The sequence below is a fragment of the Xiphophorus hellerii genome, chromosome 18, assembly GCF_003331165.1.
Source record: "Xiphophorus hellerii strain 12219 chromosome 18, Xiphophorus_hellerii-4.1, whole genome shotgun sequence".
NCBI lineage: Eukaryota > Metazoa > Chordata > Actinopteri > Cyprinodontiformes > Poeciliidae > Xiphophorus > Xiphophorus hellerii.
In genome coordinates this window covers 25,046,104-25,071,640 of record NC_045689.1, presented here as the reverse complement: position 1 = coordinate 25,071,640, position 25,537 = coordinate 25,046,104, and the positions used below count along the sequence as shown (strand labels likewise).

Sequence of the window (25,537 nt, the reverse complement as noted above, 5' to 3'; positions counted from 1 at the left end):
CAAACATGAACTTCAGGGAGAATGAATGTTTCTGCGAAGCGCTGCAGAAGAAGGAACGGAAATAAAGACCCCAGAAATGGCGTTCAGCGCAGCACAAAGAAAGCACGCTACACACCGGCCCGCTTATTTAAGACACGGCGAGAGCAAAGACGTGAGCACATATGTGCACCGCTGCCTCCATTAGGACCTTTTGATCCGACTGCAATCTTTTGATAGCGAACCCAATAAGCCCACGCAGCTTTTGTATTTGTGTGTCACAGTATGCGAAACAGCGCTGTGTCCCATAGGCTCGCGTACTGCTGATTTGAATGTGTTTAACAAAACAGACACAGTTGATATTAGGTCAACATTGTGCCACGGGCGATGCAGCAAAAAGAATCAGATGTGGGTGGGAGAGCTTTTTCGCTCTCCGCTTTTTTTTCCTTTATTTTTTTTACTCTTTCCTTAATAGTTGAAAGGATCTGGTGTGTGTTTAGGCAACATAATGGTAACGCTACCTCAAACAGCTTTTATCTAGTCCTAAGCTATACCGTGCGGGACTCAGCCTACGTTCCACACACACATATATGCACACACAAACACACACGAGGTCAGGAAGTCACCGAGCTCAAAAAGCTTGTAATGGAGAGCGTTTATGGGTGGTAATGCAACCCAAATACAGCGGCGCTCCTGCTCCAAATGTGATCGCTTAATCAAAGCACAAAGTCTTCTTAAATAACCTTTGGATTTGGCTATATTTGGGAATTATAAAGGCTGAGGGCCAAAGCAGATCACAGGCAAGAGGATTTTCAGCGCGTCCTGATAACAGTCGGCCCGGCCGCCGAGCGGGGCGGGACCCGAAAGCCCGACTAATTCATTGCCGAACAATAAAGCGGGGCGACGGTGTGAGGTTTCGCACCGCCGAAATGTAAAGCTTAACGCGGCGACCACAGGGAGGCGCTGTAGAGAAATGGCAAACAGGAACAGAGAGGTAGACGTATAGAGGCTTGCTTTGTGCCAGGAGAGCCAGTGGGTGCAGCCGGGGACATTAGTAGGACTTCTGAAAGCAACCCAGAGCCTCAGAGCCCTGACTGCACATCCTCCATCTCAGACAGGCCGTTTCATCTCTTATCTTCTCTGTCCTGCTCTCCTCTCGACTGCTCCTTTTTCTCCCCTCCGCCTATGTTCTCCTCCTCTTAACTGTTCCCTTCCAGTTTTCTCTCTCTCATCTATCGCCCTCTCTTCCTCGGCCTCTGTCCTCTGTGCCAGCAGGATATTCCCCTGAATTAGATTTTCATTTCCCCTTCTCTATCACACTCTTATCCCGTCTTCCTCGCCGAAGCCTCATTCACCCCCTGGCTTTGCTTTTTTTTTTTTTGCCCCCCAGCTTTCATCACTCCATTTCTTTTCTTTCCTTGGCTTTCTCCACATTGCATTTTCACAGCATGTTACCGTAGGGATTTCAGGGAGGCTTAAAACGAAACGAGACGTGAGAGAGAGAGTATGTGTGTGTTTTGAGTATATCCTCGCACCATTTTATGTTTGTGGGTGCTTGCAATGGACACCAGGTCTGGGCGATGCGGCTTGGAAATTAACTCTCCGATTTATTTTATTTTTTTTCACACCAGATCCGATTTCAAATCGATTTTGTCCCTCTTGCTTTCTTTTTCAAAAACGAAATTACAAATGACAGAAAACATTTTCAAAAAGTGGATTTAATTTCAATCATTCTTTATGCGAGTTGTACGACAGAATATCAGGACCAGGCTACAATAATTTTTTTTTCTTAATTACGAAAATGTAGTCACAATATTAGCAGACAAATTTACCAGAACAATGTCTTACAATTATGAGAACAAAGTTGTTTTAATGAGTAAAAAACTTGTACATTTACCTTGTGTTGAAGTTCTCATTAAAAATTATTCATTCTTCTAATATTATGACTTTATTCTCGTATTATTTCGACTTTGTCATATGACTTTATTCTTGTGTTACTACGACTGTATTCTTGTAACACTAGGACTTTATTTTCGTAAAAACAAAAAATCTTAGTCTGATATTCCATGACAGAGTTGACCTGATTTCAAAGTCTAAATAAGTAGAAGCTGTAAAACACACTTGTCAAAACAAGATGGCCGCCCTGGGCCTGCTGACGTCACTCAAGGATTGAAATAGTGAGAAAAAGAAAATTCAGATTTTTCAAAAATGTCATCTTCAAAAACCAAAAAAAAAATTGATTAATTGATGAAATCGATTTATCGTCCAGCTGTACTGGTCACATTAATTTAAAAAATATATGTACATTGCCTAACTATTGGGAATAAAAGAATAACTAGAGTGGTAGAGACAGAGAACCATTTAGAGAAATTTGTACACACACGCCCTCTTAAAGCATCCTGCGGGGCTGGAAATCAATAAATCATTAATCTTTAACAAGAACTAAACGATTAAAAGGCGGCTGGCCAGACTCTAGCAGAGGGGTGGGGGCAACGTTACATCCACAGGGTCTGCCTCCCGCTGATTCTCTCACAAACACACACACACACACAAACACACCGTGGGCATCGCCACGTCATCCAGATTGTCGGGGTGTGTCATCGGTGTGTGTGAGGGTGTATTTTAAAAGGGAGATTACCTAAACGCAGCGAGAGACGAGGGGGCCGCAGGAGGAGGGGTCGGATTTGTCACGTAAACTCCTTGCTGGGAAGTTTCCACGGCGAATTCATGTTCGCGTGCGCGCGTATCGAAGCGTGTATGTTTTACATAATATGAATGGCATTTGTGTGAAAGTGGACCCAGTTAAAGGGTTAAAAGTTGTTCAGCCAAACACTGGTGATTTGCTCAGCCAAGCAGTAAACGGGGGGGAAGGACTCCGAGGACTGGGAGGGTGCAGGGTCGGAGAGGGGTTTGTGTGCGCTTTAAAGCGTTGCATTAAAATTTCAGATCACAGCACGCCACATAGTCAAGGACCCTGACTGCCTGAGGCTCACGAATGAGTGAGCGAGGGAGCGAGCAAGTGTGTGTATACTTTAATGTGAGTGCATGTGTGGATGTGGGCGGGCATGTGCTTATTAGCTTCTGTAAGCAAATGGGGCTGACTATAGGCATCCCTTTTAACAGGGTTCTTGTCTGAAATGAAAGGAAGAAACAGAAGAGGGGGAGGAGGGGAAGAAGAAGTGAAGTTCTAAGAAAGTAGAGAAAGAAGTCCAAGACAGTCAGAAGTGGAAAAACTAGGTGTCTCCTTGATAAACAATAACTATCGATTAGCGCCTCCACGCTGCACGCAATATCTTCATATGGCCTTTCCGCTAACACAAACACACAAGGCTGAGAGATAAAAGATAAAGTGTGGGTGGAAGAAAAAGGAAGGGAAAAAATATTCTGAGGAAGACAGAGGAGGGATCGATCTGTTTTTAACACCCAATCAATTTAACAACGCTGGTAATGGAGAGACACGGCGAGTCCAGGGCGGCGTGAACGCCACTGGACGGGGTGGCTTTTTGAAAGCGGGGCTGATTCCAGGTTGCACTTTATGCATGAACGCGGGACGCCCTTCAAGCTTTTATTAAACGCCTCGTATTTAGCAAGGGAGTTCCAGAAAAGTGCCACTTTCTCTTACTGCGCACAAATGATCAATAAAACGATAAACGTCTCCTTCCTCCCACCCCGCCTCTCTCTCCACCCGCCGTCCCATAAATATTATTTTTCAGCTTTTGTGGAAGGGGTCCGGACGCTCGAGTGGTTCTGGTTCCCACCGATAGCCCTGAGAGACGGCGGAGTGTGAATGTCATAAAGTGGCACTTTGCAGCGCGGAGTGCAGACATGGAAAAGCTTCTGTTCTCATCCTGCCCACCACTAGGAGATCAATATCGATGGCGGCACACATCTCTAGTAGCCGAACCTGTCTTTCAGCTCCTGTGGCTTCAAGATCCTAAAGAGAGCTGACCATGATGCTGCCACCGCCATGTTTCCCCATAGGAATGGCGTTTTTACCATGGTGTGAAGTTTTATAATCCAACCTTGCTTTGAACTTCTCCACAACGTTTCCCACCCGACCTGTCAGGTTACTTTTAGAAATGATTAACTGGGCATGCCGTGGTGGCGTAGGGATAGCGCGACCCATGTTTGGAGGCCGTGAATCCTCGACTCGGCCGTTGCGGGTTCAACTCCCGGACCTGACAATATTTGCCGCATGTCTCCCCCCCTTTCCTGTCAACCTACTTTCATATAAGGGACACTAGAGCCCACAAAAAAAAAACCTGGAGGGGTAAAAAAAGACAAAAAGAAATTATTAACTGCACTGGATGCAAATGGTTCCCACACTTTTCAGTTGTTTTTCTGAAAGATGTTCCCAATTAGGGCAGCAACTAACAATTATTTTAGTAATTGACTGTCCTGTCGATTGTTCTAACGATAATTAATTGGATAAAGAAAATTGGCACATTTTGCAGATTTGTCATTTAACCACTCAAGCCTTTTTTAAATACAATATTGGAAATACATTAAATAAACAACTGAATTCCTTCTCCAAGTACGAAAATAAAATATTTTATTCCCTAAAATGCAATAACAGCATTACTTTAGTGAACGACTGATGGATCTGAAGCTAAAACAATATGTCAACGTGAAAATTTCAGCCATTTCTGCTTGATTTATCAAGAGTTTAGGTTATTTTTTGGATTAAATAATTGATAACTGGAAAGTAAAAGGTGCGCAAAAGGAAATTTTAACAGAATTTGAACCAGGTGTAGCTAAAACTGTCACTTCAGTAATGGAAAGACCATATTTACAAGAAAAGGAGATTTTTTCCATTGTAAATGCCAAAAGTATACATTCTTTGCATAGTTTTGGCTTAAACACTGCTCTGAGTTTGTTGCTCTTTCAGCAAATGGCATGTCTGAGTGTGTATGCTCCAGTTAACGATTAGCCGATTACTGAATTAGTTGACTATTATTTGAATAATCAATTCATCCCGATTAATCGGATTAATCGTTTCAGCCCTACTCCCACTAACATAATTTTTCAGCTCTCTGAAAGGAGTTTTGACACTTAAGTGGTTTCAGTTCCCATAGCTAAACCTTAGACAGTGAAGAGTCTCTCAGTGTGGATTGCAGACATGGAAAAGCAGTTTTCATCATGCCCAACACAACCAGATCAATAATGATAGATGAACACAGCTCGAGAACCTGAAGCCATCTTGTCTTTCAGGTCCTGCAAAAAAAAAAATACCCGTGTGGCTTCAAGTCAGAGGCCTCAAAGTGCGCTGCCCCTCTGTCTCGCCGATTCAGACGGAGCACTCTAAACTCCACGGCAAAAACATAAATCAATTTTGATGCTCTGCCGAATCTGCAAAACGCATTACAATCCCTCTCAGTATTTACTGTGAGTGGGTAATGCTGGGATTTGGAGGCTGCTGAGCGTTGTGGGAGACATTCCAGCTGTTAGGGGAGAGAGCAGGAGGAGTTTCCAGGGAGGGAGATTCACTAAAGCAGGATGATTATGTCAAGAGCAGAATATGGAGGGCGCCAGAGGGGAAAAGTCACCCTGTAAACACACATGCAGCTTAGAGAGACACGTACTTTGCCGTGGATTCCTCGTCATACTTTGTCTTCAAATCAAAGAGCTCGGCCTGAGTTGTTTCAAGTGCTGAAAAAAATGGGGGAAAAATGTATAATAATTAGTTGTGTTTTATATTTTCTCCAACTGCATTTCATCTTAAAACAAAAACAGGAAATTATATTAGCTTAATTTCTCATCCACAAACAAGAGATGAACACAACCTTTAATTAATTTTGGTGATAATTCTATCGGATTGGGGAAGCAAGTTATCAAATAATCTAAAGTTGATTGATCTTATTGATCAACTAATGCTTAAAAGCTTGACTTTTCTCTTGTATCAAGAGGGCCAACCGTTTTTTTCATAACATGAAGGACTACATTTTTATAATATGTTGAATTTTAAAAATATATATTTTACTATTATGTTGTCAGTTGTATTAAATACTAGCTGAGAAATGGAAAAGTGTGTTGTTTTTTCCCCAGATTAACTTAGACCTATTTATAAAATGTAACAAAACAGGTACCTCTTAGGCTGCTGAGTAGAAAAAAATGAAAGATGAAAAGAAAACATATGTGAATCAGAGAGATATTCATACAAGTAGCTCCCTACCGCCTGTGGTTGCTCTTGGAAGAATGTTAAAGCTTCGCTCTATGAAGTGCATAAACTCACAACTGCCCTCAACATGATGAAATCAACCTTCATCATGTCTTTTATCATCAAGTAATCTTTTTTCTGCAGTAATGCTGCCCACTTTTAGCGCATCAGTAATTTTTGAATGAGAAGTTGACACCGTCATGTAGCTCAACTAAATGAGCACTATTATGGTTACGACTTCTGGAGCGTTTGGATTTCAAAAGAAGAATCTCATAAAATGCATTTTGTGTCCCACACCGGACTTTTATGGGACAGTTTCTCTTTCCCGTTCAGAGGCGGCTCCGCCATCTTTATTTCTGACTGGCTTTGCTTAAGGATGACCGGCGGTGCCCTCTGCTGGATGACGGACAACCTACATGACTACAATCAGGTCTACAGGGATGTTATTAAATAGTCGAATGGAACTCATTTTAATTTAATAAACCATTAGTCGACAATTAGTCATAAGTCAATTAATTGTTTACATCCCGATGTCAGACGTTTATGTGCTAATTTATGTCAGGTATTTGCCTTTTCTAACATTACCTTCAACCGTCTGAACACACACACAGCCCAGATTAAAGTTAAGCAGAAATGAACAGAGAATCAGTCTATCAGAATTGGTCAATTTTCAAGTTGGACCTGAAAACTAAAAATGTGAAGCTCAAAGATAATTTTCCGGTCAGCGAATGTATTATATTTGAGTGCAACCAGGTCATGGTGACAAAATTTTTTTCTTGTGGCATTGGGTCGGTTACAGAGTGAAGGAGACACAAAGTGAGCTTTTCTTAGTGTCAGAAAGGGGCTCAAAATGAAGTCAGTGGAAGCCCAGAGAGGTGGGCCCGGTACCTGTCTGCAGGGACTGCGCCTTGTGTTCAGCCTCTTTCAACCTTGAAGACATGGAGTCCTGACTCTCCTGGAGTTTCCTAAAGAGGTGCGAAAAACAAAGCAGGAAGCACAAAGTCGCAGTTAAGAGATAGTGAGTCAGTCATTCTCGGGTTCACACTTGGTGGAAAATGCAACCATTCCTCCATTTTCCCACCATTTCTGAAGAGTTTTTCCCCACTAAAAACCCTCCACAACACAACCCACTCCTCATTAAGCAGCCCTATTAGGCAGGAATGTCTGGCCACTGGGGCACGCTGCACCCAGGGGGTGGAGTGGGGGGCCGCAATGGCTGACTCAGAAGGTGGGGGGAGGGAGGTGGGCGAGGGTGGGCAGAAACCACAGGGATAAAATAGATTCATTCTTGGCACATAAAAAGTGGGGCTCTGCTGAGAAATTGCCGCTGCGTGTAAAAACATCAATAATCCAGCACAAATACGGCCTTTATGACACCCTTTGATGCGCCCCCCTCCTCTCCGCCAATCTGTCTCTCCTGTCATCTCTATTTTTCTGCCCTCTACTTCAGCCTTTCATCTCCGTCTCTCTCCTCCGCTCGCTCCTTCGCGGCATAAAATGCATCAGGAGGTGCCATCCATTTACCAGCCCTCTCAGACACAGGAAGTCGGCTCTCTGCAGACAGGAAGGGGCCTATAAAACTCTGACGTACAGGAAACGCAGTCGGACAATTGATCTTCGACTGCAAGCCTAGAAATCTTTAAAACACCTTCGGAACGTAAACAAGGTGATTGACAAGGGGAAAATATAGGCTTTATGGAGCTCATTATGCAAACAAACCCTTGTTTAGGTCGACTTATTCCACCTTCAGATAACTGGGTCAACTGTTCATTATACCTGTTCAATTAGTTTGACTTCTAGTTATTAAAGCTTTATTACAACTATGAGTCTTCTGTATTTTCTCGCTCAAAATGATGAAATGGTAAGAGTGACAACCCAAAGTCTTTGGATTTACATAACAATACATGTGTATTATATACAAAACAAATAAAATACAAAACATGACTGTATGCTTTTAATTAAGATAGAAAAGTAAAATGACTTAGTGTGACATATTTCTGTCTTTCTTGTAAACTAGGGCATAATGTGGTGTCGTTTTGTTAGCTAACTGCCACAGCAACAAGTGGGGGCAGCACAGTGCTGCCTAAGCTTCAAACATTCAGAGAAAACTCTGGTCACTTTCTTGATCTTTTTGAAAGTTCTGTGGTGTCAAATCTTTTCAAAGCAAGTCACTCAATTTATAACGGACTGTGTAAAAAGACACCTGTTGCCTCAAAGAACTTGGCGATAAACATCAAATTAGACCAGCAGAAGAAAATTAATGGCTTATAATCAAAACTAAGACAGAAAAAAAAAAAAAAGTCTGCATGTTTTCTCACAAAGTCCCAGAAAACGAGTTTTCAATCTCGACACATTTAGCAATGGAGCGAACATGGAGAGGGAGTTTGTTCTAAAGAATTTCAGCCCCGTCCTAAATGAGCGGCGTTACCTTTAGGTCAGAACAGAGAAGCAGTCGACCAGCTGAACTCAAAGCCACCTGGACCCAGAGAACAAGGCAGTGCTTTAAATCACTTGATCTTTAACTCAGTTAAACCAGAGCGTTCCACTTAGTCATAAACAGCTGTCACTTCTGCCTCATAGGGGGCGATAAAGCACTGGCTTGTACTCTGTCGGCACAGTGTACAGGAACACGGTGATTTCTCACAGGAAGTCGGTTAAGTTTTGTATCCTTGCGGTTCCTGAAAGATAAATTATCTGCGGCTCTCCTCCCTCCAGATGGACGGAGGACAGACAGATCTCTGCACAACATGCGTCTTATCAAAACCCTTTTTTCTTTTTCCCTGTTTGGCTCGTGATCTGACTCCGTTTTTTTTTTGTTTTTTTAATCTGTTGTGTTGGGTGTGACCATTTGAATGAAATATTGTTGAAAGCAACAAAAGTGTCAGAGGGGAGTCCTACTGGACATTAGTGGTCAGGTACGGCTGATAACATTTGTTCCAAACAGATTCATGGTGGAGCAACATTAAAACTGAACTAGTGTGACATGGTTACTTTCAATGCAATATTCATAGCAAGAGGAAAGAAAAGCATAAATTAGAGTCTCAACGAAAACATCTTTTAAAGAGCAGACACTGACCTATGGATATTTTCTGAAAGGGCTTACTGCGGCAATAGCCCAGGGCTCCAATTTTTGGGGATGGCCCTAAAGATTTATTTTTTTTGTTTTGTTTTTAATTAATGATGAATGTTTTGTAAGTAAGAAAGTAAAGTTTCATTTTAAAGTGCTTTTCACAGACATACTGTACATACAACCCTAACCCTAACCTTCACAGACATACATTCACAAATGCTGTACAATAGAAATCAACCTTAAAACATACAAAACATAAAACATTGCGCTGTAATTAAAACTCATGGGCCCAAATGATGCGAGTAGTACTGTTTTATGATTTTACTGAATATAAACAATATCCCAGTATTTGAAAATGATAAAGTTATAGTTTATTTCTTTGGAAACAACATGAAGTAACTGAGCAAAGGACGTGTTAAACGCATCAGTTCATACCTGCTCTTCTTGCTATTAATGTATTGTAATTTGCAAAAGTAAAAAATCTTTTCCTTGGTGCATAGGGCACCAAAACTGTCTTCAGTCCAGGGACCCACATCCTTACTTTATGAACAAATTTAAAATCAAACAAAGGGAAAATGGAGGCCTAAAACCCAGAATAATTACTGAAAGTTGAAGGTGCTATTTTTTATTTTTTTTACATTTGATTAACTGTATCATCTCAGTTCCTTTAAAACTGTTCAAAAATCCAATCCGATGTTTTGGTAGACATCTGCAAACAAGTGGTTCATAAATGAGCGTTGTTTATTTGTTCCCCTAAATGTTCTTTACAGTAATCCTTCAAAGTGTTGATAATTCTGTCTGAGGGCCACAGCGGCCCAGAGAACTAAAATAACCTCGTAATAAAGACATAATTATCAGCAGTCAAACTGTTTATCATACCTCTCCTTCTCTGCATAGTCGTTGTGTAGCTGGAGCTGCTTCTCTTGGGCCAGGTTCTCAGCCTGATTCTTCAGAGTCTGCTCGTACTCGCGGATCTTCTCCTTCAAGGCCTTGATGGTCACCTCTGAAAGGAAAGAGTCGGAGCAGAAAAACAAGTGTTCAAACTAAACTGAACGACTTGTAAAAACGACAACAACAAAAAACCCAGAGCACATCCGTTTTCTAGGATGTGATAAGCGGCAGCCGTGACCATGATGTGTTTGACGGGGCATTTTGACCTTTAGGGAACAGCGCTTCATATCCACACATTCTTCTTCTTCTTCTTGTCAGCACAGGCCGCAGACCGTAGCCCCCATGGCTCCAGCCTAATCTTTGCGTCCGCGACTGGTACCGAATATTCAGCTGCTCCCCCACGCCAGCAGATACATTGTCTTCATTAGGGCCGCATTAGTACCGAAATCCCATAACTTGCCGGCTGCCGAGCTCCGTATGGGGGCCGGCCGAGATAAATCTAACACATAACTGGAGTAATAAACAGGCCTGTGTGTTCGTGTGCGTTTTTCAGAGAGAGATATAAGCGAGTGAGACAATGATATAAAGCAATGCTGCCTTTGACTGAGGGCTCTTAGCGCTCTGTGTGTGCACGTGATTTAAACTACAGCCTCACAGCTCTGACATATAATCAATACAGGAGAGTCCCCTTAGAGCCCTCTTACCCCTTAACTGCTTAACTGAACTTTAAACATTTAGGTTGCAGGGATCAATGGCCTCTGCTCTCCGTGCGCCTCGGCGTGTCTGTGTGTGTGTGTATTGGTGTATGCGCGCCGAGCGAGTCCACGTGTGCGCTTCAACAGGAGTGGGAGTTCCAGAGTGTGTTTTGGGGGGTTTAAATATCCCCCCGCATCTATTGAGGCGGGAAGGAGGGATAAAGGATGAGGGAACAGAAAAATCAATGGCAGAATGGAACCCTGCCGTTATCGAGCTGTTCCAATTAACTCTCACTGAGAAAGAAGAAAAAAAAAAACAGGGTTGGGGGGATTCCAAAACATTCCCTCACTTGCTCACTCTTCCTTTTTGACTGGATTTGCAGCACTTTTATTACCGCTTCACAGTTATCTTTCTGCCTTTGTCAGTTTTTCCATCTCTCTCTACCCTGAGGTAGCCCGTCGTCTTTTATTCATGAACCCTCTGCCGGCTTTTCCCATCTTTAAAACCTATTTGAAAATGTAGAACCTTGTACGTTTTCCTGTGTTTCTGAAATATGCATGACGCATTAAATATGTTCAAATAAGGACTTAAACCTTGAATTTGTTGTGATGTTATATATTCTTTTTTTCTGTTAATACAACATGCAAAACGTAACGGGAAAAGATTTTTTCATAACTCGTTAAGATAGATTCTGCATCTTGATCACAAAAAAGACCTCAGATTTTTTCATCATTACATTTTTTGGCTTTTGTTTCAGTTACTTTTGATTATTGTGACTCACAGCCAATGAAAACCCAAAATTTTAAATCTCATAAAATGCTCATATTGCATAAGACCAACACAAGGAACGTTATTACAGTAATGCTGGTCATGGTTTGGTCTACACCGTCATGGAGAAAAATGCTGACTCAAGCTGTCCAGGAGACGGTTCCTTCCTTTCACAAGAAAGATAAGACGCAAAAGGTCACTGCCAAAGAATCTGCCTCGTTTCCAAGCACACTGTTAGAAAGTTTAGTGAAAGGAAAAAGTGTGGTAGAAGAAAAACTGCACAGGAATGCAATAAAAATCCAGCGTTGTCAAAGTCCATTCAACAGTTTGGAGAAAATTCACAAGGACTGAAAATGGAGTCACAGTGCTACCACACACACGCCCACACGCACACCCGTATCCAGGATATGGCCGACTACTGGCTTGTGTTGGCAGTGTGTTAAGTCACTCTTAATTCAGAGAGAAGGAGTATGCTCAGTGGTCCAAAGCAATATTAAAGCTGCGGTATGTAACTTTTACAACTGATATATATATATTTTTTACATATTTCTTTAAAACTTTTATTATATGGTGACAGTGTAAGACAGATAATCTGTGAAAAAAAAAAACAAGTTCCCTTGCCTTCTATCTCTAGTGATATAGCCGTCTAAAGACATTCATTGATTAGTTGTCAAAAAACAACCAATGAAGGCCAAGGCAAGTTTCCGTAGGAGTTTGTTTTTTTCCCACACAGATCATCCATCTCATGTGATGCTGTCATGACAGAGTGAATATTTTAAGAAATATGGAGCAACATTTTTACAAACGTTACATACTGCAGCTTTAAGAAAAAACTTAATTTTGCATTTTATATAGAAATTCAAAGTCTGGAGGAAGAGCACAGAGGCAAAGAATCCAAGCTGCTGGAGGTCCAGTATGTTGTTTCCACAGCTCACCATGTCCTCTGTCCCAGTTGGTACCCAGTGTTTCATCAAGTCCAAAGTCCAATCAGAAAGCCTTAAAGCACCTGGTGCTTTCTACTGCTGACAAGCTCCCTGGAGATGTTGATTTCACTTTCCAGTAGCGAACCAAAGGTACCAATATTGCTTTAATAACAGTGGCATCGATGTGCAAAGCTGATCACCTGGCAAATCTTGGAGGTATTGTGGAGGGGAAGATGAGCTGTGAGACTCCACACTCCTGCTGTGAAAGCAGCCTCTGCTTCCTTAGCAACACAGCAGAGCCACAGGCTGACGGCCATGCCAAGCTGCACTGATGCAGTAAAATATTTAGTGTGTGCATCTACTTCCCAGTGGGCCGACGTTTCTCCACGACATTTTAATTTTCTGGGAAGCTGATCCCCCCCCCCCCCCCATAAGTCACAATCCTTAAAATTATAAATTTTATAGAAGAAGATAAAAAATAAAAAAAACACGTTGTGTAACTGTTAAAATTCCTTTGATGCAAAATTAACTAAATTAATATAATTTAGGAGACATGCATTTGTGCTTCACATATCAAGTCAATGTACTTCAGTAACTCCATTAAAAAGAAAACTTGATTCATATTTGTTATATACAAAAGGGATCTATGTTGGAAAACGACCCAATAAAATTTACAGTAAAATGCAAATGTGAGGGGGAAAAAAAGAGAAAAGGTTTACGAGTCGATTTGTAAAGGGAACTAAAGTTACTTTGACCTCACATAATCACCAGAGTGACTTATTTTTAACTAACAGAAGTAGAAGTGTGCATTTATCGTATCGTTTATCATTTACCGTGATAAATTTCTTATTCTGATTTATCATTGTCATGATAAATTCCAATTAATGAAGCTTAAATCCTGCCAAAACTGTCTGTATTTGCTATTTTCTCCACTGTTTGTATCAGTAAATATTAATTAATTTGAAAATATGATGAAGTGCAGTTACTATGTGCAGTTCAGTGACAGAAATCACACTTTTTTATGTGACTGGTGTCCTAAAGCAGCGCATTACAGATGGATTTGTTTGTATGTTGGGGTTATAATTGCTGTGTCATGCAGCGACAGTCATACAGTTACCTAAAAGGGAAGTAATAAATAGTTCTTTTTTCACTTTCATCGTTTTCACAATAGCATCACAAACTATTGTGATACTATGAAACTTAAAGTCTCTAAACAAGGGGACCAGTTAAATTTTTCTCAGAACGCAGAGAAACACTTCAAATTAACAGCATATTCACCAGGTAAAGATTTCCTTCTCTGTTGAGCAACTAAATAATTTTCTTTTTAAATAATGTCGCAGCGTGAAGCAAAAACTGAGTCATTTTGATTGGTTTCGGCTACCTCATTGTCCCCTGTACGTTAACAATATCCTCTCCGTTTACCCCCCCCTCTAACCTTGGTTTTTAACTTCTGCAAACTCTTTGTTGTAGTCCTCCAGTGTCTCTCGTAGCTTGGTGTTCTCTGTCTCAATGTCGTGCATCCTCTGGAGCTTCAGCTGCAGCTGCTGAGCCAGCTCCAGCACAGGTACAGGGTCTGAGGGGGGAAAGAATAAAAAAAAGACATGAAATAAAAAAAAAATAAAAAAAACACACTCCATGTTAACACACTCCAAAAACAGATCAGACAAGCAAGGGCGGCGAGGTGGCCGAGTGTGTTTAGAATAACTGCAGTCAAGGCCGTCTGAGAGCGAGCGTTTGAACTGCTGATGCGTCCTTGAGCAAGGCAATGAATCTTACAAGCTTAAGGACAAATGTTTGAAGCTGAACCCTGACCTTTGATCTCTGTGGAAAGTGACTGATTGGAGGAAGAAGTGAAACATAAACATAATTAGAAGCAACCCTGTGATAAGGGAAGATGTAAGTTCAGTCATTAACACACAGAATACAGCTGTACTGGTAAAAGAAATAGATCTATACACAGTTATGTAAATAAATTAAGTATTTGATTATTAAAAGGGAAAATTCTGTATTCGTCCTCCAACAGTCTAACCTCTTTCAGTATTGTTTTATCGTTTTGTGTTGGCATTTTTGTTATTGCACCACATTTCCATGTGGGCTACTTGACAAACTACATTAAAAGCCATGCGTGTAATCTTGTCGATCTACTGAGCGCAGATTCTCCTTCATGGTGTTTTTCACAGAGACTCAGCAGCAGCAGAAAACACTGACAGTCATGGAAACTAAAGGAGCAACACCCATCACTCAAATTAAGCTAGTGGTGTTTTAAAACTACACCGGGCGAACTATGAACTAGTTGTCGAGCTAATCCTAAAGAAGATAAAAGCAAACAGATCGCCTCCAATTTGCTTTAAATCTTTGTGCCAAATACGTTGACACCATGATTATTGTCACTCAGGGTTACTGTACTGGAAAAATTCCCAACAATTCACTGTAATTTTTATGCAAAAGGCAAATATTTATACAGCAGGAAGGCTTTCAATATGGTATCAACAAACAACGACACCAAGGATAAAGAAGGATGAAGGACACAAAGAAGGAATGGATGTAGGACACAAGAGTTTAGATCAAGCCTAAAGAAATGAGACCAACCCAACCCGAGCCCATAGACATTGTGCTGAAGCCTGATCCAACCTGACTAATTAACTCTAATTAGAGAGCCAAGCCCGAAGTAAACCTGATCTATTACTTTAAACTGCTACCAGATTAAAATCCTTCCAGACCTCCGACTTTGCACTCTGCTGGCTTATTAGCGTAATTTCCTCCGTTTTTAGCTAAGTGTAACATGTTCCAGCTCCATCTTGTTGCTTGTTGTGACTGCAGGGTGAGTCAACAGCAAATGATCTGGGAAGTGTGACTGACAGGAGCAGGGCGGGGCTGCATGCGCCTCGACTGCGCTCGCTACAGTCTGATTAGCTTCTGCACCTCACTTTGATTCCTGACCAGGCTAAACTGGCCGCCCTTCTATTTAGACTAGAATAAGTAGATTAAAACATATTTATGTTGTCCATTCTCTTTCAGGTTTTTCTGTGCTGGAACCTGACTGCCCAAATGTCAGGTCGGGTCGGCCTATTGATCTAAACACTAAAAGAAAGGAAGGAAAGAGAAAGGAAGGATAAAAGAAGAAAAGACTATAAAGGAAGAAAGGATAGGATGAAAGACGGAAAGGTGGGATGGAAACAACTGAAGTAGGACACAAGAAAGACAAAAAATGGGATGACATAAGGGTGGAAGAAAGAAAGGTTATAAGGAAGGAAGCAAAGACAGAATAGGGAAAAATAATATATTTAAGGAAAAGAAAAAAAAGGAAAAAGGGAGCAAAGAAGGAAGGAAACACTAGGAAGGAAAAAGTGAAGAGGGAAGGTAGGACATATAGGAGGGAGTATGGAAGGACACGAGGAATTTAGAGGAAGAAAAAACAAGAAGATGAAAAAAACTGGACAGAAAGTGAGAACAGAAGTAAGGACGCATTTAGACAGGGTATGAGAATTAAAACCTGAAAATGATACTTTTTAGCAGAACTTTTTAGCAGAACTATTGACTTTTTCACATCTATTCAAACTTGGAAAAAAAACAAGTAAAATCAAAACGTATCAATATTGAAAGAAAATTCCAGATCAGGTAATTATTGGCAATGTACCCGATACATAAGGGCAGATCTATTCAGTTTAATTCTACGTTTTGTGCTCGGAGCGATGTTATGCTGTATTATTTATTCTACGTTACATTTAGAATTATTTTTGTCAGTATAAGTTTGGTTTTTTTTACAAGTTACTTTACATTGGCTGTTATTCTCCTAATTGCACTGACTGAACAAATTAAAGTTGTGTTGCTTTTACATGTTTGACCAAACTTGCGAAGTGTGCTTTAGTGGTGCAGAGTTATAAAATAAATTTGTAATTCAGTACATTTATGACTGTGCTTGAAAAAAAAAATAATTTCAGTTAATTCATCACTGTTTTACTGTGCTAAACCTCAGATATCTGTATTGGCATCAGAAGTGAAAAAAGTGGCTTTCCAGCCGAGTTTCCTTATTCAACTGCTATTGTTTAATCATTGTTCTTCAACAGCCAGAATATTTTACTCAATGTGTTGCTAATGATGTAATAATTATAAAAGTTAAAATCGAGGCTTGCTGTAAAAATCCGAAACTGAACGACACGTCACCGTTAGCTACCGCCACCCGTGCGAACAAACTTTCTCCGTTAGGTCTAGTCAACAATGGCCTGTAAGAGGAAACTGTTGAGCTTTGTCATAAACATTGGCTTCGTATTAGCGGGGATCTAACACGACGATGGCTGACACAGCAGGAGAATTGGATAACAGACGCAAAGCGAGGCAGACAGACAGCAACACAGATTAGACACATTAACGAGAGATTACTGGCTGTGATCAGTTAAAGTGTTCGCTGCGATGCATCTTGAAAGCGAGAGGAAAGGCGAAACATGGCAGCAGACAGTTGGACAAAAGCGAAGCTGTAAAAAAAAAAAAAAGAAAAAGAAAAAAAAACAGGCAGAGAGAACTGTAAATAAGAGATTAGAGAAACGGAGACAGAAGGAAGAAAGGCAACTTTTCTGGAGGCATTTTACCAACAACCCTGGAAAACACACAGCAGGGTTAACTGTCAGTGTGATGAAGAGAGCTCTGTCAGTCAGGCCAATCACATCTGATTGGTGCTCATGGGTGGCAGACTGGTGACAGGCAGCCAAGAGACGCAGGCAACGCTCATCAGCATGCCAGCTAAAAGAGCAGTTTATGCGTGTGTGTGTGTGTTTGTGTTTCTGTGAGTGTGTGTGTTGTACAGATAAGAGGAACTGACAGCTTACAGCTGGGGGTAAGAGCCGTGTATGTGTGTGTGTGTGTGTGTGTCTTGTGTCTGACACAGTTAGATATCTTAACTATGCTAATGAGAGATCAGCAGAGAACGATTGGGGAATTTCATGCTGATTTTGTGCCGTCAAGGTGACACACCACGCAGGGTTGAGCTCCGACACACACACACGCTCGCTCGCTCACATAAGTTGGAGTCCCAAACAAACAAATACTAAGTAACATAACAGTATGCTCTGAATATAGACTCCTATCTACTTTTGTGCCCTTGAAAATTAACTTTCTCTCTCCCGTTTATCAAAGTTTTGTCCTTCACAGAGACGCCGTCCCTCCCCGGCCGGTTAAAGACAGCTTGACTTGTGGGCCGCTGGTGCTGAGCGCTCTCACCAGACACCTTTAATCTAAACCAGAGCACGCTGGGATGACTGTCCAGGCCTTCAAGCTGACAGAAGGCAGAAGAAAACACACTGTTTCCTCTTTCAAGACTGCTGCATTAGTCAGGCTGCTCTGTGTCTCTGTGCATGTGCGCATCAGGCATTACATCATTGTCTCGCTGCAAGTTAAGAATAGCCCCGTCAGAACCGGCGCTGACTTATTGGGAGCAGTACAATCCAAAGATATTACTGTAGGTCTATCCGTGTGGGAATATGATGACCTCCTTACGTTATAGATGAACTCGACTCCTTTCTCGTTCCTACATACCGGGGCCCTCCAGGACTTCCGCGCAGCTGAAAACCTCCATCCAGCAGTGCTGTGCAGACGCTTCTGTCATTTTTCTCTGCCTCAGTGTATGAAACGTGACTGGTTTTATTTTTTTTCTTCTGTGCGTGCGTTTCGCCACAGCCAATCCGGGGCCGTACTTGTCATCAATGTCAGGATGCACCTTCTGTTAAGACCATCTTAAAGCTACACCCGTGGGATTAGGCCTTGTAGGGATGTATTACGGAATCACACACACACACACACACACACAAAGCTGAAAAATGAGACGGCATCAGAGCGGAATGGGCATGGCCCGGTTAAACCTCGAAAATGTTCCAACCTGATTGATACCCAGCTGTTCAGAAACGTAAAAAAAATCTGATCTATTTCCAATCAGTAAACCCACTATATCTAGGAGCAGTAAGATGACAACCCTCTTCAGTGTGGACGCTGTTAGTGTGTGAAGAAGACTTTTCCACTAAAACTGTCTTCTTCAAACTGCGCCCCCTAATTGTCCACAAGGTACCACATGTAAACAAACAGTTATTTGCCGTAACGTGAGCTCAAAGTGAAATGTGTACAGTTAGCTTACCGAATAACTAAAAATAATAATCGATAAGTGGGTTAAGACCGGGTTATCATTTTAACATGGAACTCTTTGCCTTGATAAAACTTAAAAGAGCTTACACAATAAAATACTATGATCTTTGAAAGGAGGAATGTATGTCTACAGGAGTATTTTTCAGTTTCTCAGTGTGAATTGCACAACAGCAGGCCACCAGCACATATACCCTTAGCTAAAAGTAGTTAATTCAATAAGGGCAGTAAGGTACTAACATTTTCATTTCAGGTTGTATATTTTAATCTGTTGAGTTATTGCGAGGGCAATTTCAAGTTAGGTGGTCCGTGAGTGTTTGCTAAATGGGTTAAGTGTTACGTCTGGAAAAGTTTGAGAAACACTGCTCCAAAGTGATTTCAGTGCTCACCCATTGTTTGGTCTCAACTGGTTCTGCAAAATCACCCGTTTCCTTTCCCACAACCAGAGTGAAGTCTGTTGACTGGTTGATTCTCCATGAATTATGCTGTTTTTGTGAAGCAGCATAGTGCATGGAGATAGTTTAATTAGTGATAGCGCAAATCTTTCCCGCCAACAGCTGTTACTCTATAACCATCACTGTTCCCAACAAAATCATTAAGTGTTTACGTCCCTGCTGGCATATGCATAATCATCTGCTCTGCTCTTACTCATTTTTAAATAACATTTCCACTATTATTCCACATCTGTTTTTCTGCGCTTACACTGTATTGTAAATAATCTGTCCTTTTTTAATGCTCAATATACAGTACAACCACGTTATCTACATGTCTGGACAAAGTGATCCGACTCAGTTGCACTTCTCTTGGATCATCAGTCCGACATTCTTTCTAATAATTACACAGTATTTTCTATTGCAGGATATTACCGTGATTGTTTTTATTGTTAAACTTGTCGCTTTATAAATTGTTTTTAACTCTTTAATAACTTTTTTTGTGTGAACTTTTATATTGGATGCTGATGTTAAACTTGATTTTCCCCTTTGCTGGTCAGTAAAGGCTATTTCTATATTATTCTTTTCTACATTATATTTTCACAGCCTGATATGAACTCTAATAATTTTGTCTTTATCTATGTATGTTATTAAAATCTGCCAATAATCTTTTTAAATTTTAGTCCTTAATCACAACAAAGGCTAGCTTAGCTGTTTTGAAATACTTCTACTCATGAAAAACAGAGTTATGGGCGTGGAATTAAAATGTCAGCAATCACTCTTGTTATAGAGATATTGCTTTAAATCGTCCAAGTAGCAGACGATGTCATCATGTCTGATAAGCAGCTAGCCTTAATAGCCTTGGTTACCTACCCGTTAGGCAGGTAACCAATTTTGAATAATAAAATTTTTTTAAAAAATATATCCTACTTTTTTTTTATATAAAATTTGTTCAATAATGATAAATCTTAAAGCGTGGTAATTAATTCAATAGACACGTTTTTGGCTAAAGCTATATTACAATGATGACTTTCTGTTACAAATAAAGGCAATTTGGTATATTAAATATGGTGGAACGTTTGTATTTTAATTCAAGATAACGCGTCATGTCTGGAGAGGAGGAGCTATAGTTTTTTCCTTCGTCTCTTTAAGTGGCCGTCTGGGTGGATGTGGGTTTCAAACTCCAGTTCTGACTTGATGTATCCCAACAGAAATTTTACACAAACACAGACCGAGAAACTATCCTTACCTGGGACATCAATTATTTTCTTGTACACGTTCAAGAAGGCGGCCTCTGCTTCTTTACTCCTTTTACTCAAGGCGTCGATCTGCGAAGACGAAAAATGAAAAGAAACGGTTAATTATCACCACAAATCTGAGAGTCGGATCTACTGACCCAAGAAGAAGGCCCATTAAATTCACAGTAAGAGGAGCCTGCATATCTGTCTTTTCTCACTATGCTTCGGTATGCTGCCTGCGATGGCGGCCGTCTCGACGACGGCGTTTCCTTCCCCGTGAAGCCAGTTCAGCTGTTCAGCTGCTGACGGATGCTTTTCGTTTGCCGTGCGCGAGCGCGCATCTGCGTCGCTCTGTCCTCGAGTGAGTGTGCCTAAGTCCGTTTGTTAGCCGGTGTGTGTGTATGTGGGTGTGCGTGTGTGTATAAAACGGTGTGTGTTCGTCTCCCCCCTCTAGCACGCTGACATCATTAAACAGCTGGCTCAGTCTTTCCAGCCACAGCAGGGGCAGATTATTCAGTCAGCTCTTAGCAGCAATACAGTGTGGATCCATTACTGATGTAGCCATTAACACAAGAGAGCACGGCATGCATTCCATCACCAATAATATCGAAATGGACGACATTAGGACAGATCTATAAGAAATTACTACTAAAAATCATGCTGTGGGACTTCTGGAGCAGTTTTCAGCACGGCAGTAGGAAGCGACGAGGCTCTACTACAGACTGTGCCACGCGTCCATATGAGAATCAGACGCGGTAGTCGAGAACGCATCTGAAATCTTGTCTAAATTGAGGGAAACAGATGCCAAATAAAGACATTCAGATGGTGCTACTGTACTGGGCAGAGCTACAGCTGACTACGCTGGCTGCCGCGCTCAGACTAAACAGCCCATGTGTTTCTCTTCCAGCTCCTCCAGCACGTTCACGAACTGAAAAGGAATGGAGACAAAAGCCTGCGCAAGTCCAAATATAAAGTCTTCACATTCCCAGCCAAACCAGTAGTGTAGTTGATGGGTGGTTTGAGGGGTTCTTGCCACTGTAAACAGAACAGGCTACATGTAACACTGCCTCGGCTCCTATGGGAACCTAATAAATCTCCTCACATGGCTTTGATTCATCTGTAGTTTTTTAGCCACAAAACATCTGGCCCCGAGTAGGCTGGTGCCAGCACCCCTCCTTCTTTCCCCCCAAGTCTTTTTATTTCTGGCTTTCTCTCAGTCTATCTCTTGTCACTTCCATGTTCTCCGACTCATTTTCCCCCCCTCCTTTTCTCCCTCAATGATTTTCGGCGTCAGTCTCTCACATGTTTCTCTGTCACAGAACTTTCTACTCTCTCACATGGAAGCAAAAACAACTTTTTTAGAAACGGGCCGGTTACCGGTATCGAGGTACATGGAAATAAATTTAAATGGGCTAAAATTTTCCGTTGTATCGTTCCAGCAGTATACAGTGGTTTTAATGAGCCACCAGAGAGAGTTCTGGAGCAACAGGAGTTTAATAAGCCCAGAGTAACTCAGCAATGTCCCTCCCCCACCGTTTGCTGCACACTGCTAGTCAGCTGGTGGACAAATGGCTTCCATACAGGGAAGGCAAACTCAACGATTTGGAAATCTTTCCATTCGTGAAAAACCTACACGGTCATCATCGCGTAGAACAAAAGCAGCGCCAGCCGTCACTCCTACCAACAAAGCTCTGTTTAACGACCATACGCTGTAAGCTAGGCGCTGCGTGTCTGTTTAATCAGCGATTTGCAGGCTTTTTCCAAGCAAACAGCCCAATTAATTAACCAGCAGAACAGGAGCACTGATGAATTTAGTGGGTATTGATCTCGGGGTTTATGCAGGTTTAACCAACTCAAATTTAAGATTTTTAAAGACCTTTGTAAAGACCATTGTGAATAAAATCTAAGTCCTATATTACGACAGACAAAAGAAATGCTGGTTACCAAACCTGTATAATTTCTGTGGTTATTTTTGCAGCTTTTGGTAGCAGCTTTGTGCTTCTCACATGGCACATGCTAGCTAGCCATATGCTAATGGCTTACTGGCTAGCTAGCCAGCAAGTTTTAACAGCTCGTTTCCGGTAGCCTTAACCACCTTGAGTCCAAGAATGAAGTGAGTGAAATTTTTACCTGACAGAAAAGTCCCTCCAGAAAAAAACGTCCACAAGAGGTTAAATAGTCCTTTCATGACAAAATTTAAGACTTGTGATTAACACATTTAAGGCCAACTTACATTTTCTTTAAGCATTTTAAGATGTTTAAGACCTTAGTTTTATATAAATGAATTTAAGACTTAATGATGCAGACATCATAGATCCTACAGTTTTAATCTAGTCAACATTAAAATACAATAAAAGTAATAGATTTTGTACATATTATTTTAGCAGGAGCCTGAATTTTTGTTTTGTTTTGTACGTTCTGGCCAGACATTGTTTAAAATCATTTCAGCTTATTCTTCAGATGTATATTTGTATCCCTTAAAAATACCAAGACATAAGTTGCAAACACAGATAAGGTTTCCAAAATATTTGAAACTCCATACACTAGGGTAGACTGAAATTAACTTATTTTCCACAAACCAACTGTATATAGAGTTAGAGTTATCTGCTATGACTGTCAAGAGCAGTCATCTGGTAGAGAGAAAGAATAATGATGCGATCAGAGGAACTGATTAGGTCATGTGAACAAGTAAACATTTTGAGCCAAGAACACAATCCAGTTAAGCAAAGATCACAAATCAAAGACCTCCACTCTGATTATGCAATTTACTTTGCCTGCTGCGTTGGCCCTTTACAACTTGTTGAGCCTATATGAGCAGATTGCTTCATATAAAAATTTGGGTCAATATCAATATCCAGTATTAATATTGCTGCTATGGCCATTGCCCAATATTTAGGATATTGGGGCGACGGGGGTGTGAGTTCATCCTGTAATCGGTGAGTTGCCCATTCGAACTCCACTCTGCCTGTCTTAGTTGAATCATTGAGCAAGAAACTTCACGCGCCTCGCTCGCTGATGGTGGTCAGAGGGTTTGGTGGCGTCGGTGCATGGCATCCTCGCTTTTGTGAAATTGTCTCAAAACAGCTGCAGCTACAATGTAGTTTACCACCATTGGTGTGTGAATAAATGTAGCATAAAACATTTTGCCGTCCTCTAGACTTGATAAAGCCCAATACTTTATCAAGTATAAAGTATATACTTTACATTAACAGCAATTAATGTATTATTGCTGTTAATAAATTGATAGCAATAATGTATTGCTATTTGCAATATCTATATTTCCCTGACACTGTGAAAAAAAATTTTTTTAAAAAGCCACACCGCTAACTTTAATTTGCCGATGTTAAACACTCCAGTATCCTGCACTGCATCACTGTCACATGCCCAAACAAATGCCAAGTGCCAACCCTCCTTCCAAACCACAAATGGAACAAGATAGAAATAAATTTCAACTATTAATACCAGCCTAGTTACTTATCAGACCAATACATAAAAAATGACTAACATAAACCTATGTTATTGCCGTTCTATCGACCATTCCCAATTCCTGCTATCCACCTTCAATTCCTACTCCCTCTTTGACATTAGTGATCCAAAAATCTACAATGCAAAAACAGTATTTTTTATAAAGCCACACTTTTTAAAACTTTATTTGCAGGAAAATAACGAAAGAAGAAAAAGAAAAGGCACCACTAAACATTTACTTTACAGTAAATGTACAGTGAAAGATCATGTGTGGTTTACATTTTTTTGCGTAGACATCATGAGACTCTCATAACTGCCTAAATGCCAATGATAAATCCCGTTCCCACAACATGCCGCATCATGCCCTGTACCCTTCTCGAATGCTGTGTGACCGTGTGTGATTGAAGATACTCAGCCACTAATGGAAGATTACTGATGTTAAGACCGCTTACACAACAATGTTGAACTTGTGTGCATGTGTTTGTAATAACATGCGATCAGAGATTCCGAGAACCATCAACACTGTCAATAATAAAGACGGCACAAAAAAAAAAAAAAAAGACGGGCTGATGGCAGTGAAGGAAACCAGCTGCATGACTGTACAATGACTGGGCCAAGGTCAGTGGTACAGCAGCTTTATATAGCGCAACATGGGAGGCAGGAAATAGACGTTTAATGTAGGACACACCCTACAGTTAAAAGCAGGTTAACTGCAGGACCAGAGCCATTAGAAGACCACCCAGGATTTGCAAATACAGCCCTGCTGTTCCAAACTGTGGCTCGCTCAACCAATCCCGATGACATCTGCTGTTACACGCTCCCCTGCCCCCATCCCACACAGACAGACAGACAGACGCAAACCAAGCACAACAAACCAAGTGACACAAATGATACCTCGCCAGTATCGGTGGGTTACCAATGAGAAGTGCTTACAATGGCAGAAGGTATCCCTGACCAATCCACACACAAACACATACATACATACGTCAGCAGCTTGTGGCACCATCACTCAGCACCGCCTTGCTCCCCTATCTAACCCGTAGTGTGTGAAGGGCATCGGGCTGACCTGTGTGTGTGTGTGTGTGTGGGGGTGTGTCTGTGTGTGTGCGAGTGTGGCCCCAGTGGAGTCTGATAAGGGGAGGCTATGGGAAGCAGAGACTGAAGCGTTGGATAATGGAAAAGCTTATCTGATCGATGGACCAACAAGGAACACTAAGCATGCAATACACACAACACACACACACCCCCACAGAGAACCCGTTTACCAAACTAGGGCCTTGTGGAAACCGTACTGTTATTGGTAATAATTATGACCCGAGGGCATCCACCTTTCAATGACAAAGATTAAAAGTGCTGGACCCTCAGAGTTCCTTGTGCTAAAACTTTTTATTGCCCTGTCAAAGTTCCACAGTCACTTAGTAATGATTAAAGTTTGTTGGAGGGGGGTGGAGGGAGGGCGAGTGCTTTGGGATGGGTTACTGAGAGACTCCAAGACGACCCCCCACACCCCTTCTGTTTTTTTGGTGCTGTCTTGTTTCTGATCAAAGGGTTTGAGGGCTAAGCAAACAAAGACGGGTCTAAAATTACACACTCCGAAAACGACTCGAGTTGTGGCACGCAAACGCACAGAATAGTCGCCTGATTGATGGGGTGCTCCGAGACTGGCGCTGGTGTACAGTATTATCTCAATAATCATAAGATAATGTCTCTCAGTTCCGCGGCCACCCACTGCGCGTCTCGGCGTGTCCTGGTGTGCACGCCATCGAGGTGTGTCAACATAAAGATGGTGGAAACAG

The 25,537-nt window shown here is 41.4% G+C and overlaps 1 protein-coding gene and 1 long non-coding RNA gene across 6 annotated transcripts in view; one reads left to right on the top strand and one right to left on the bottom strand.

Moving 5' to 3' along the window:
* The window catches only part of cux1b (cut-like homeobox 1b), a 94,946-nt gene that overhangs the window by 34,892 nt on the left and 34,517 nt on the right, over positions 1 to 25,537 (bottom strand). For all 5 annotated transcript variants that reach the window (XM_032590403.1, XM_032590405.1, XM_032590406.1 and 2 more), the window contains exons 4-8: positions 20,288 to 20,366; positions 13,917 to 14,054; positions 10,083 to 10,206; positions 7,022 to 7,098; positions 5,559 to 5,625 (exon numbers count right to left, since the gene is read on the bottom strand). In XM_032590403.1, coding sequence (XP_032446294.1) covers positions 5,559 to 5,625; positions 7,022 to 7,098; positions 10,083 to 10,206; positions 13,917 to 14,054; positions 20,288 to 20,366 — 485 coding nt within the window. The remainder of the gene's footprint in view (positions 1 to 5,558; positions 5,626 to 7,021; positions 7,099 to 10,082; positions 10,207 to 13,916; positions 14,055 to 20,287; positions 20,367 to 25,537) is intronic.
* On the top strand, positions 14,064 to 18,835 carry LOC116737336 (uncharacterized). The gene is made up of 2 exons (XR_004342784.1): positions 14,064 to 15,958; positions 17,627 to 18,835. It is a non-coding gene; the product is annotated as an uncharacterized LOC116737336 (long non-coding RNA).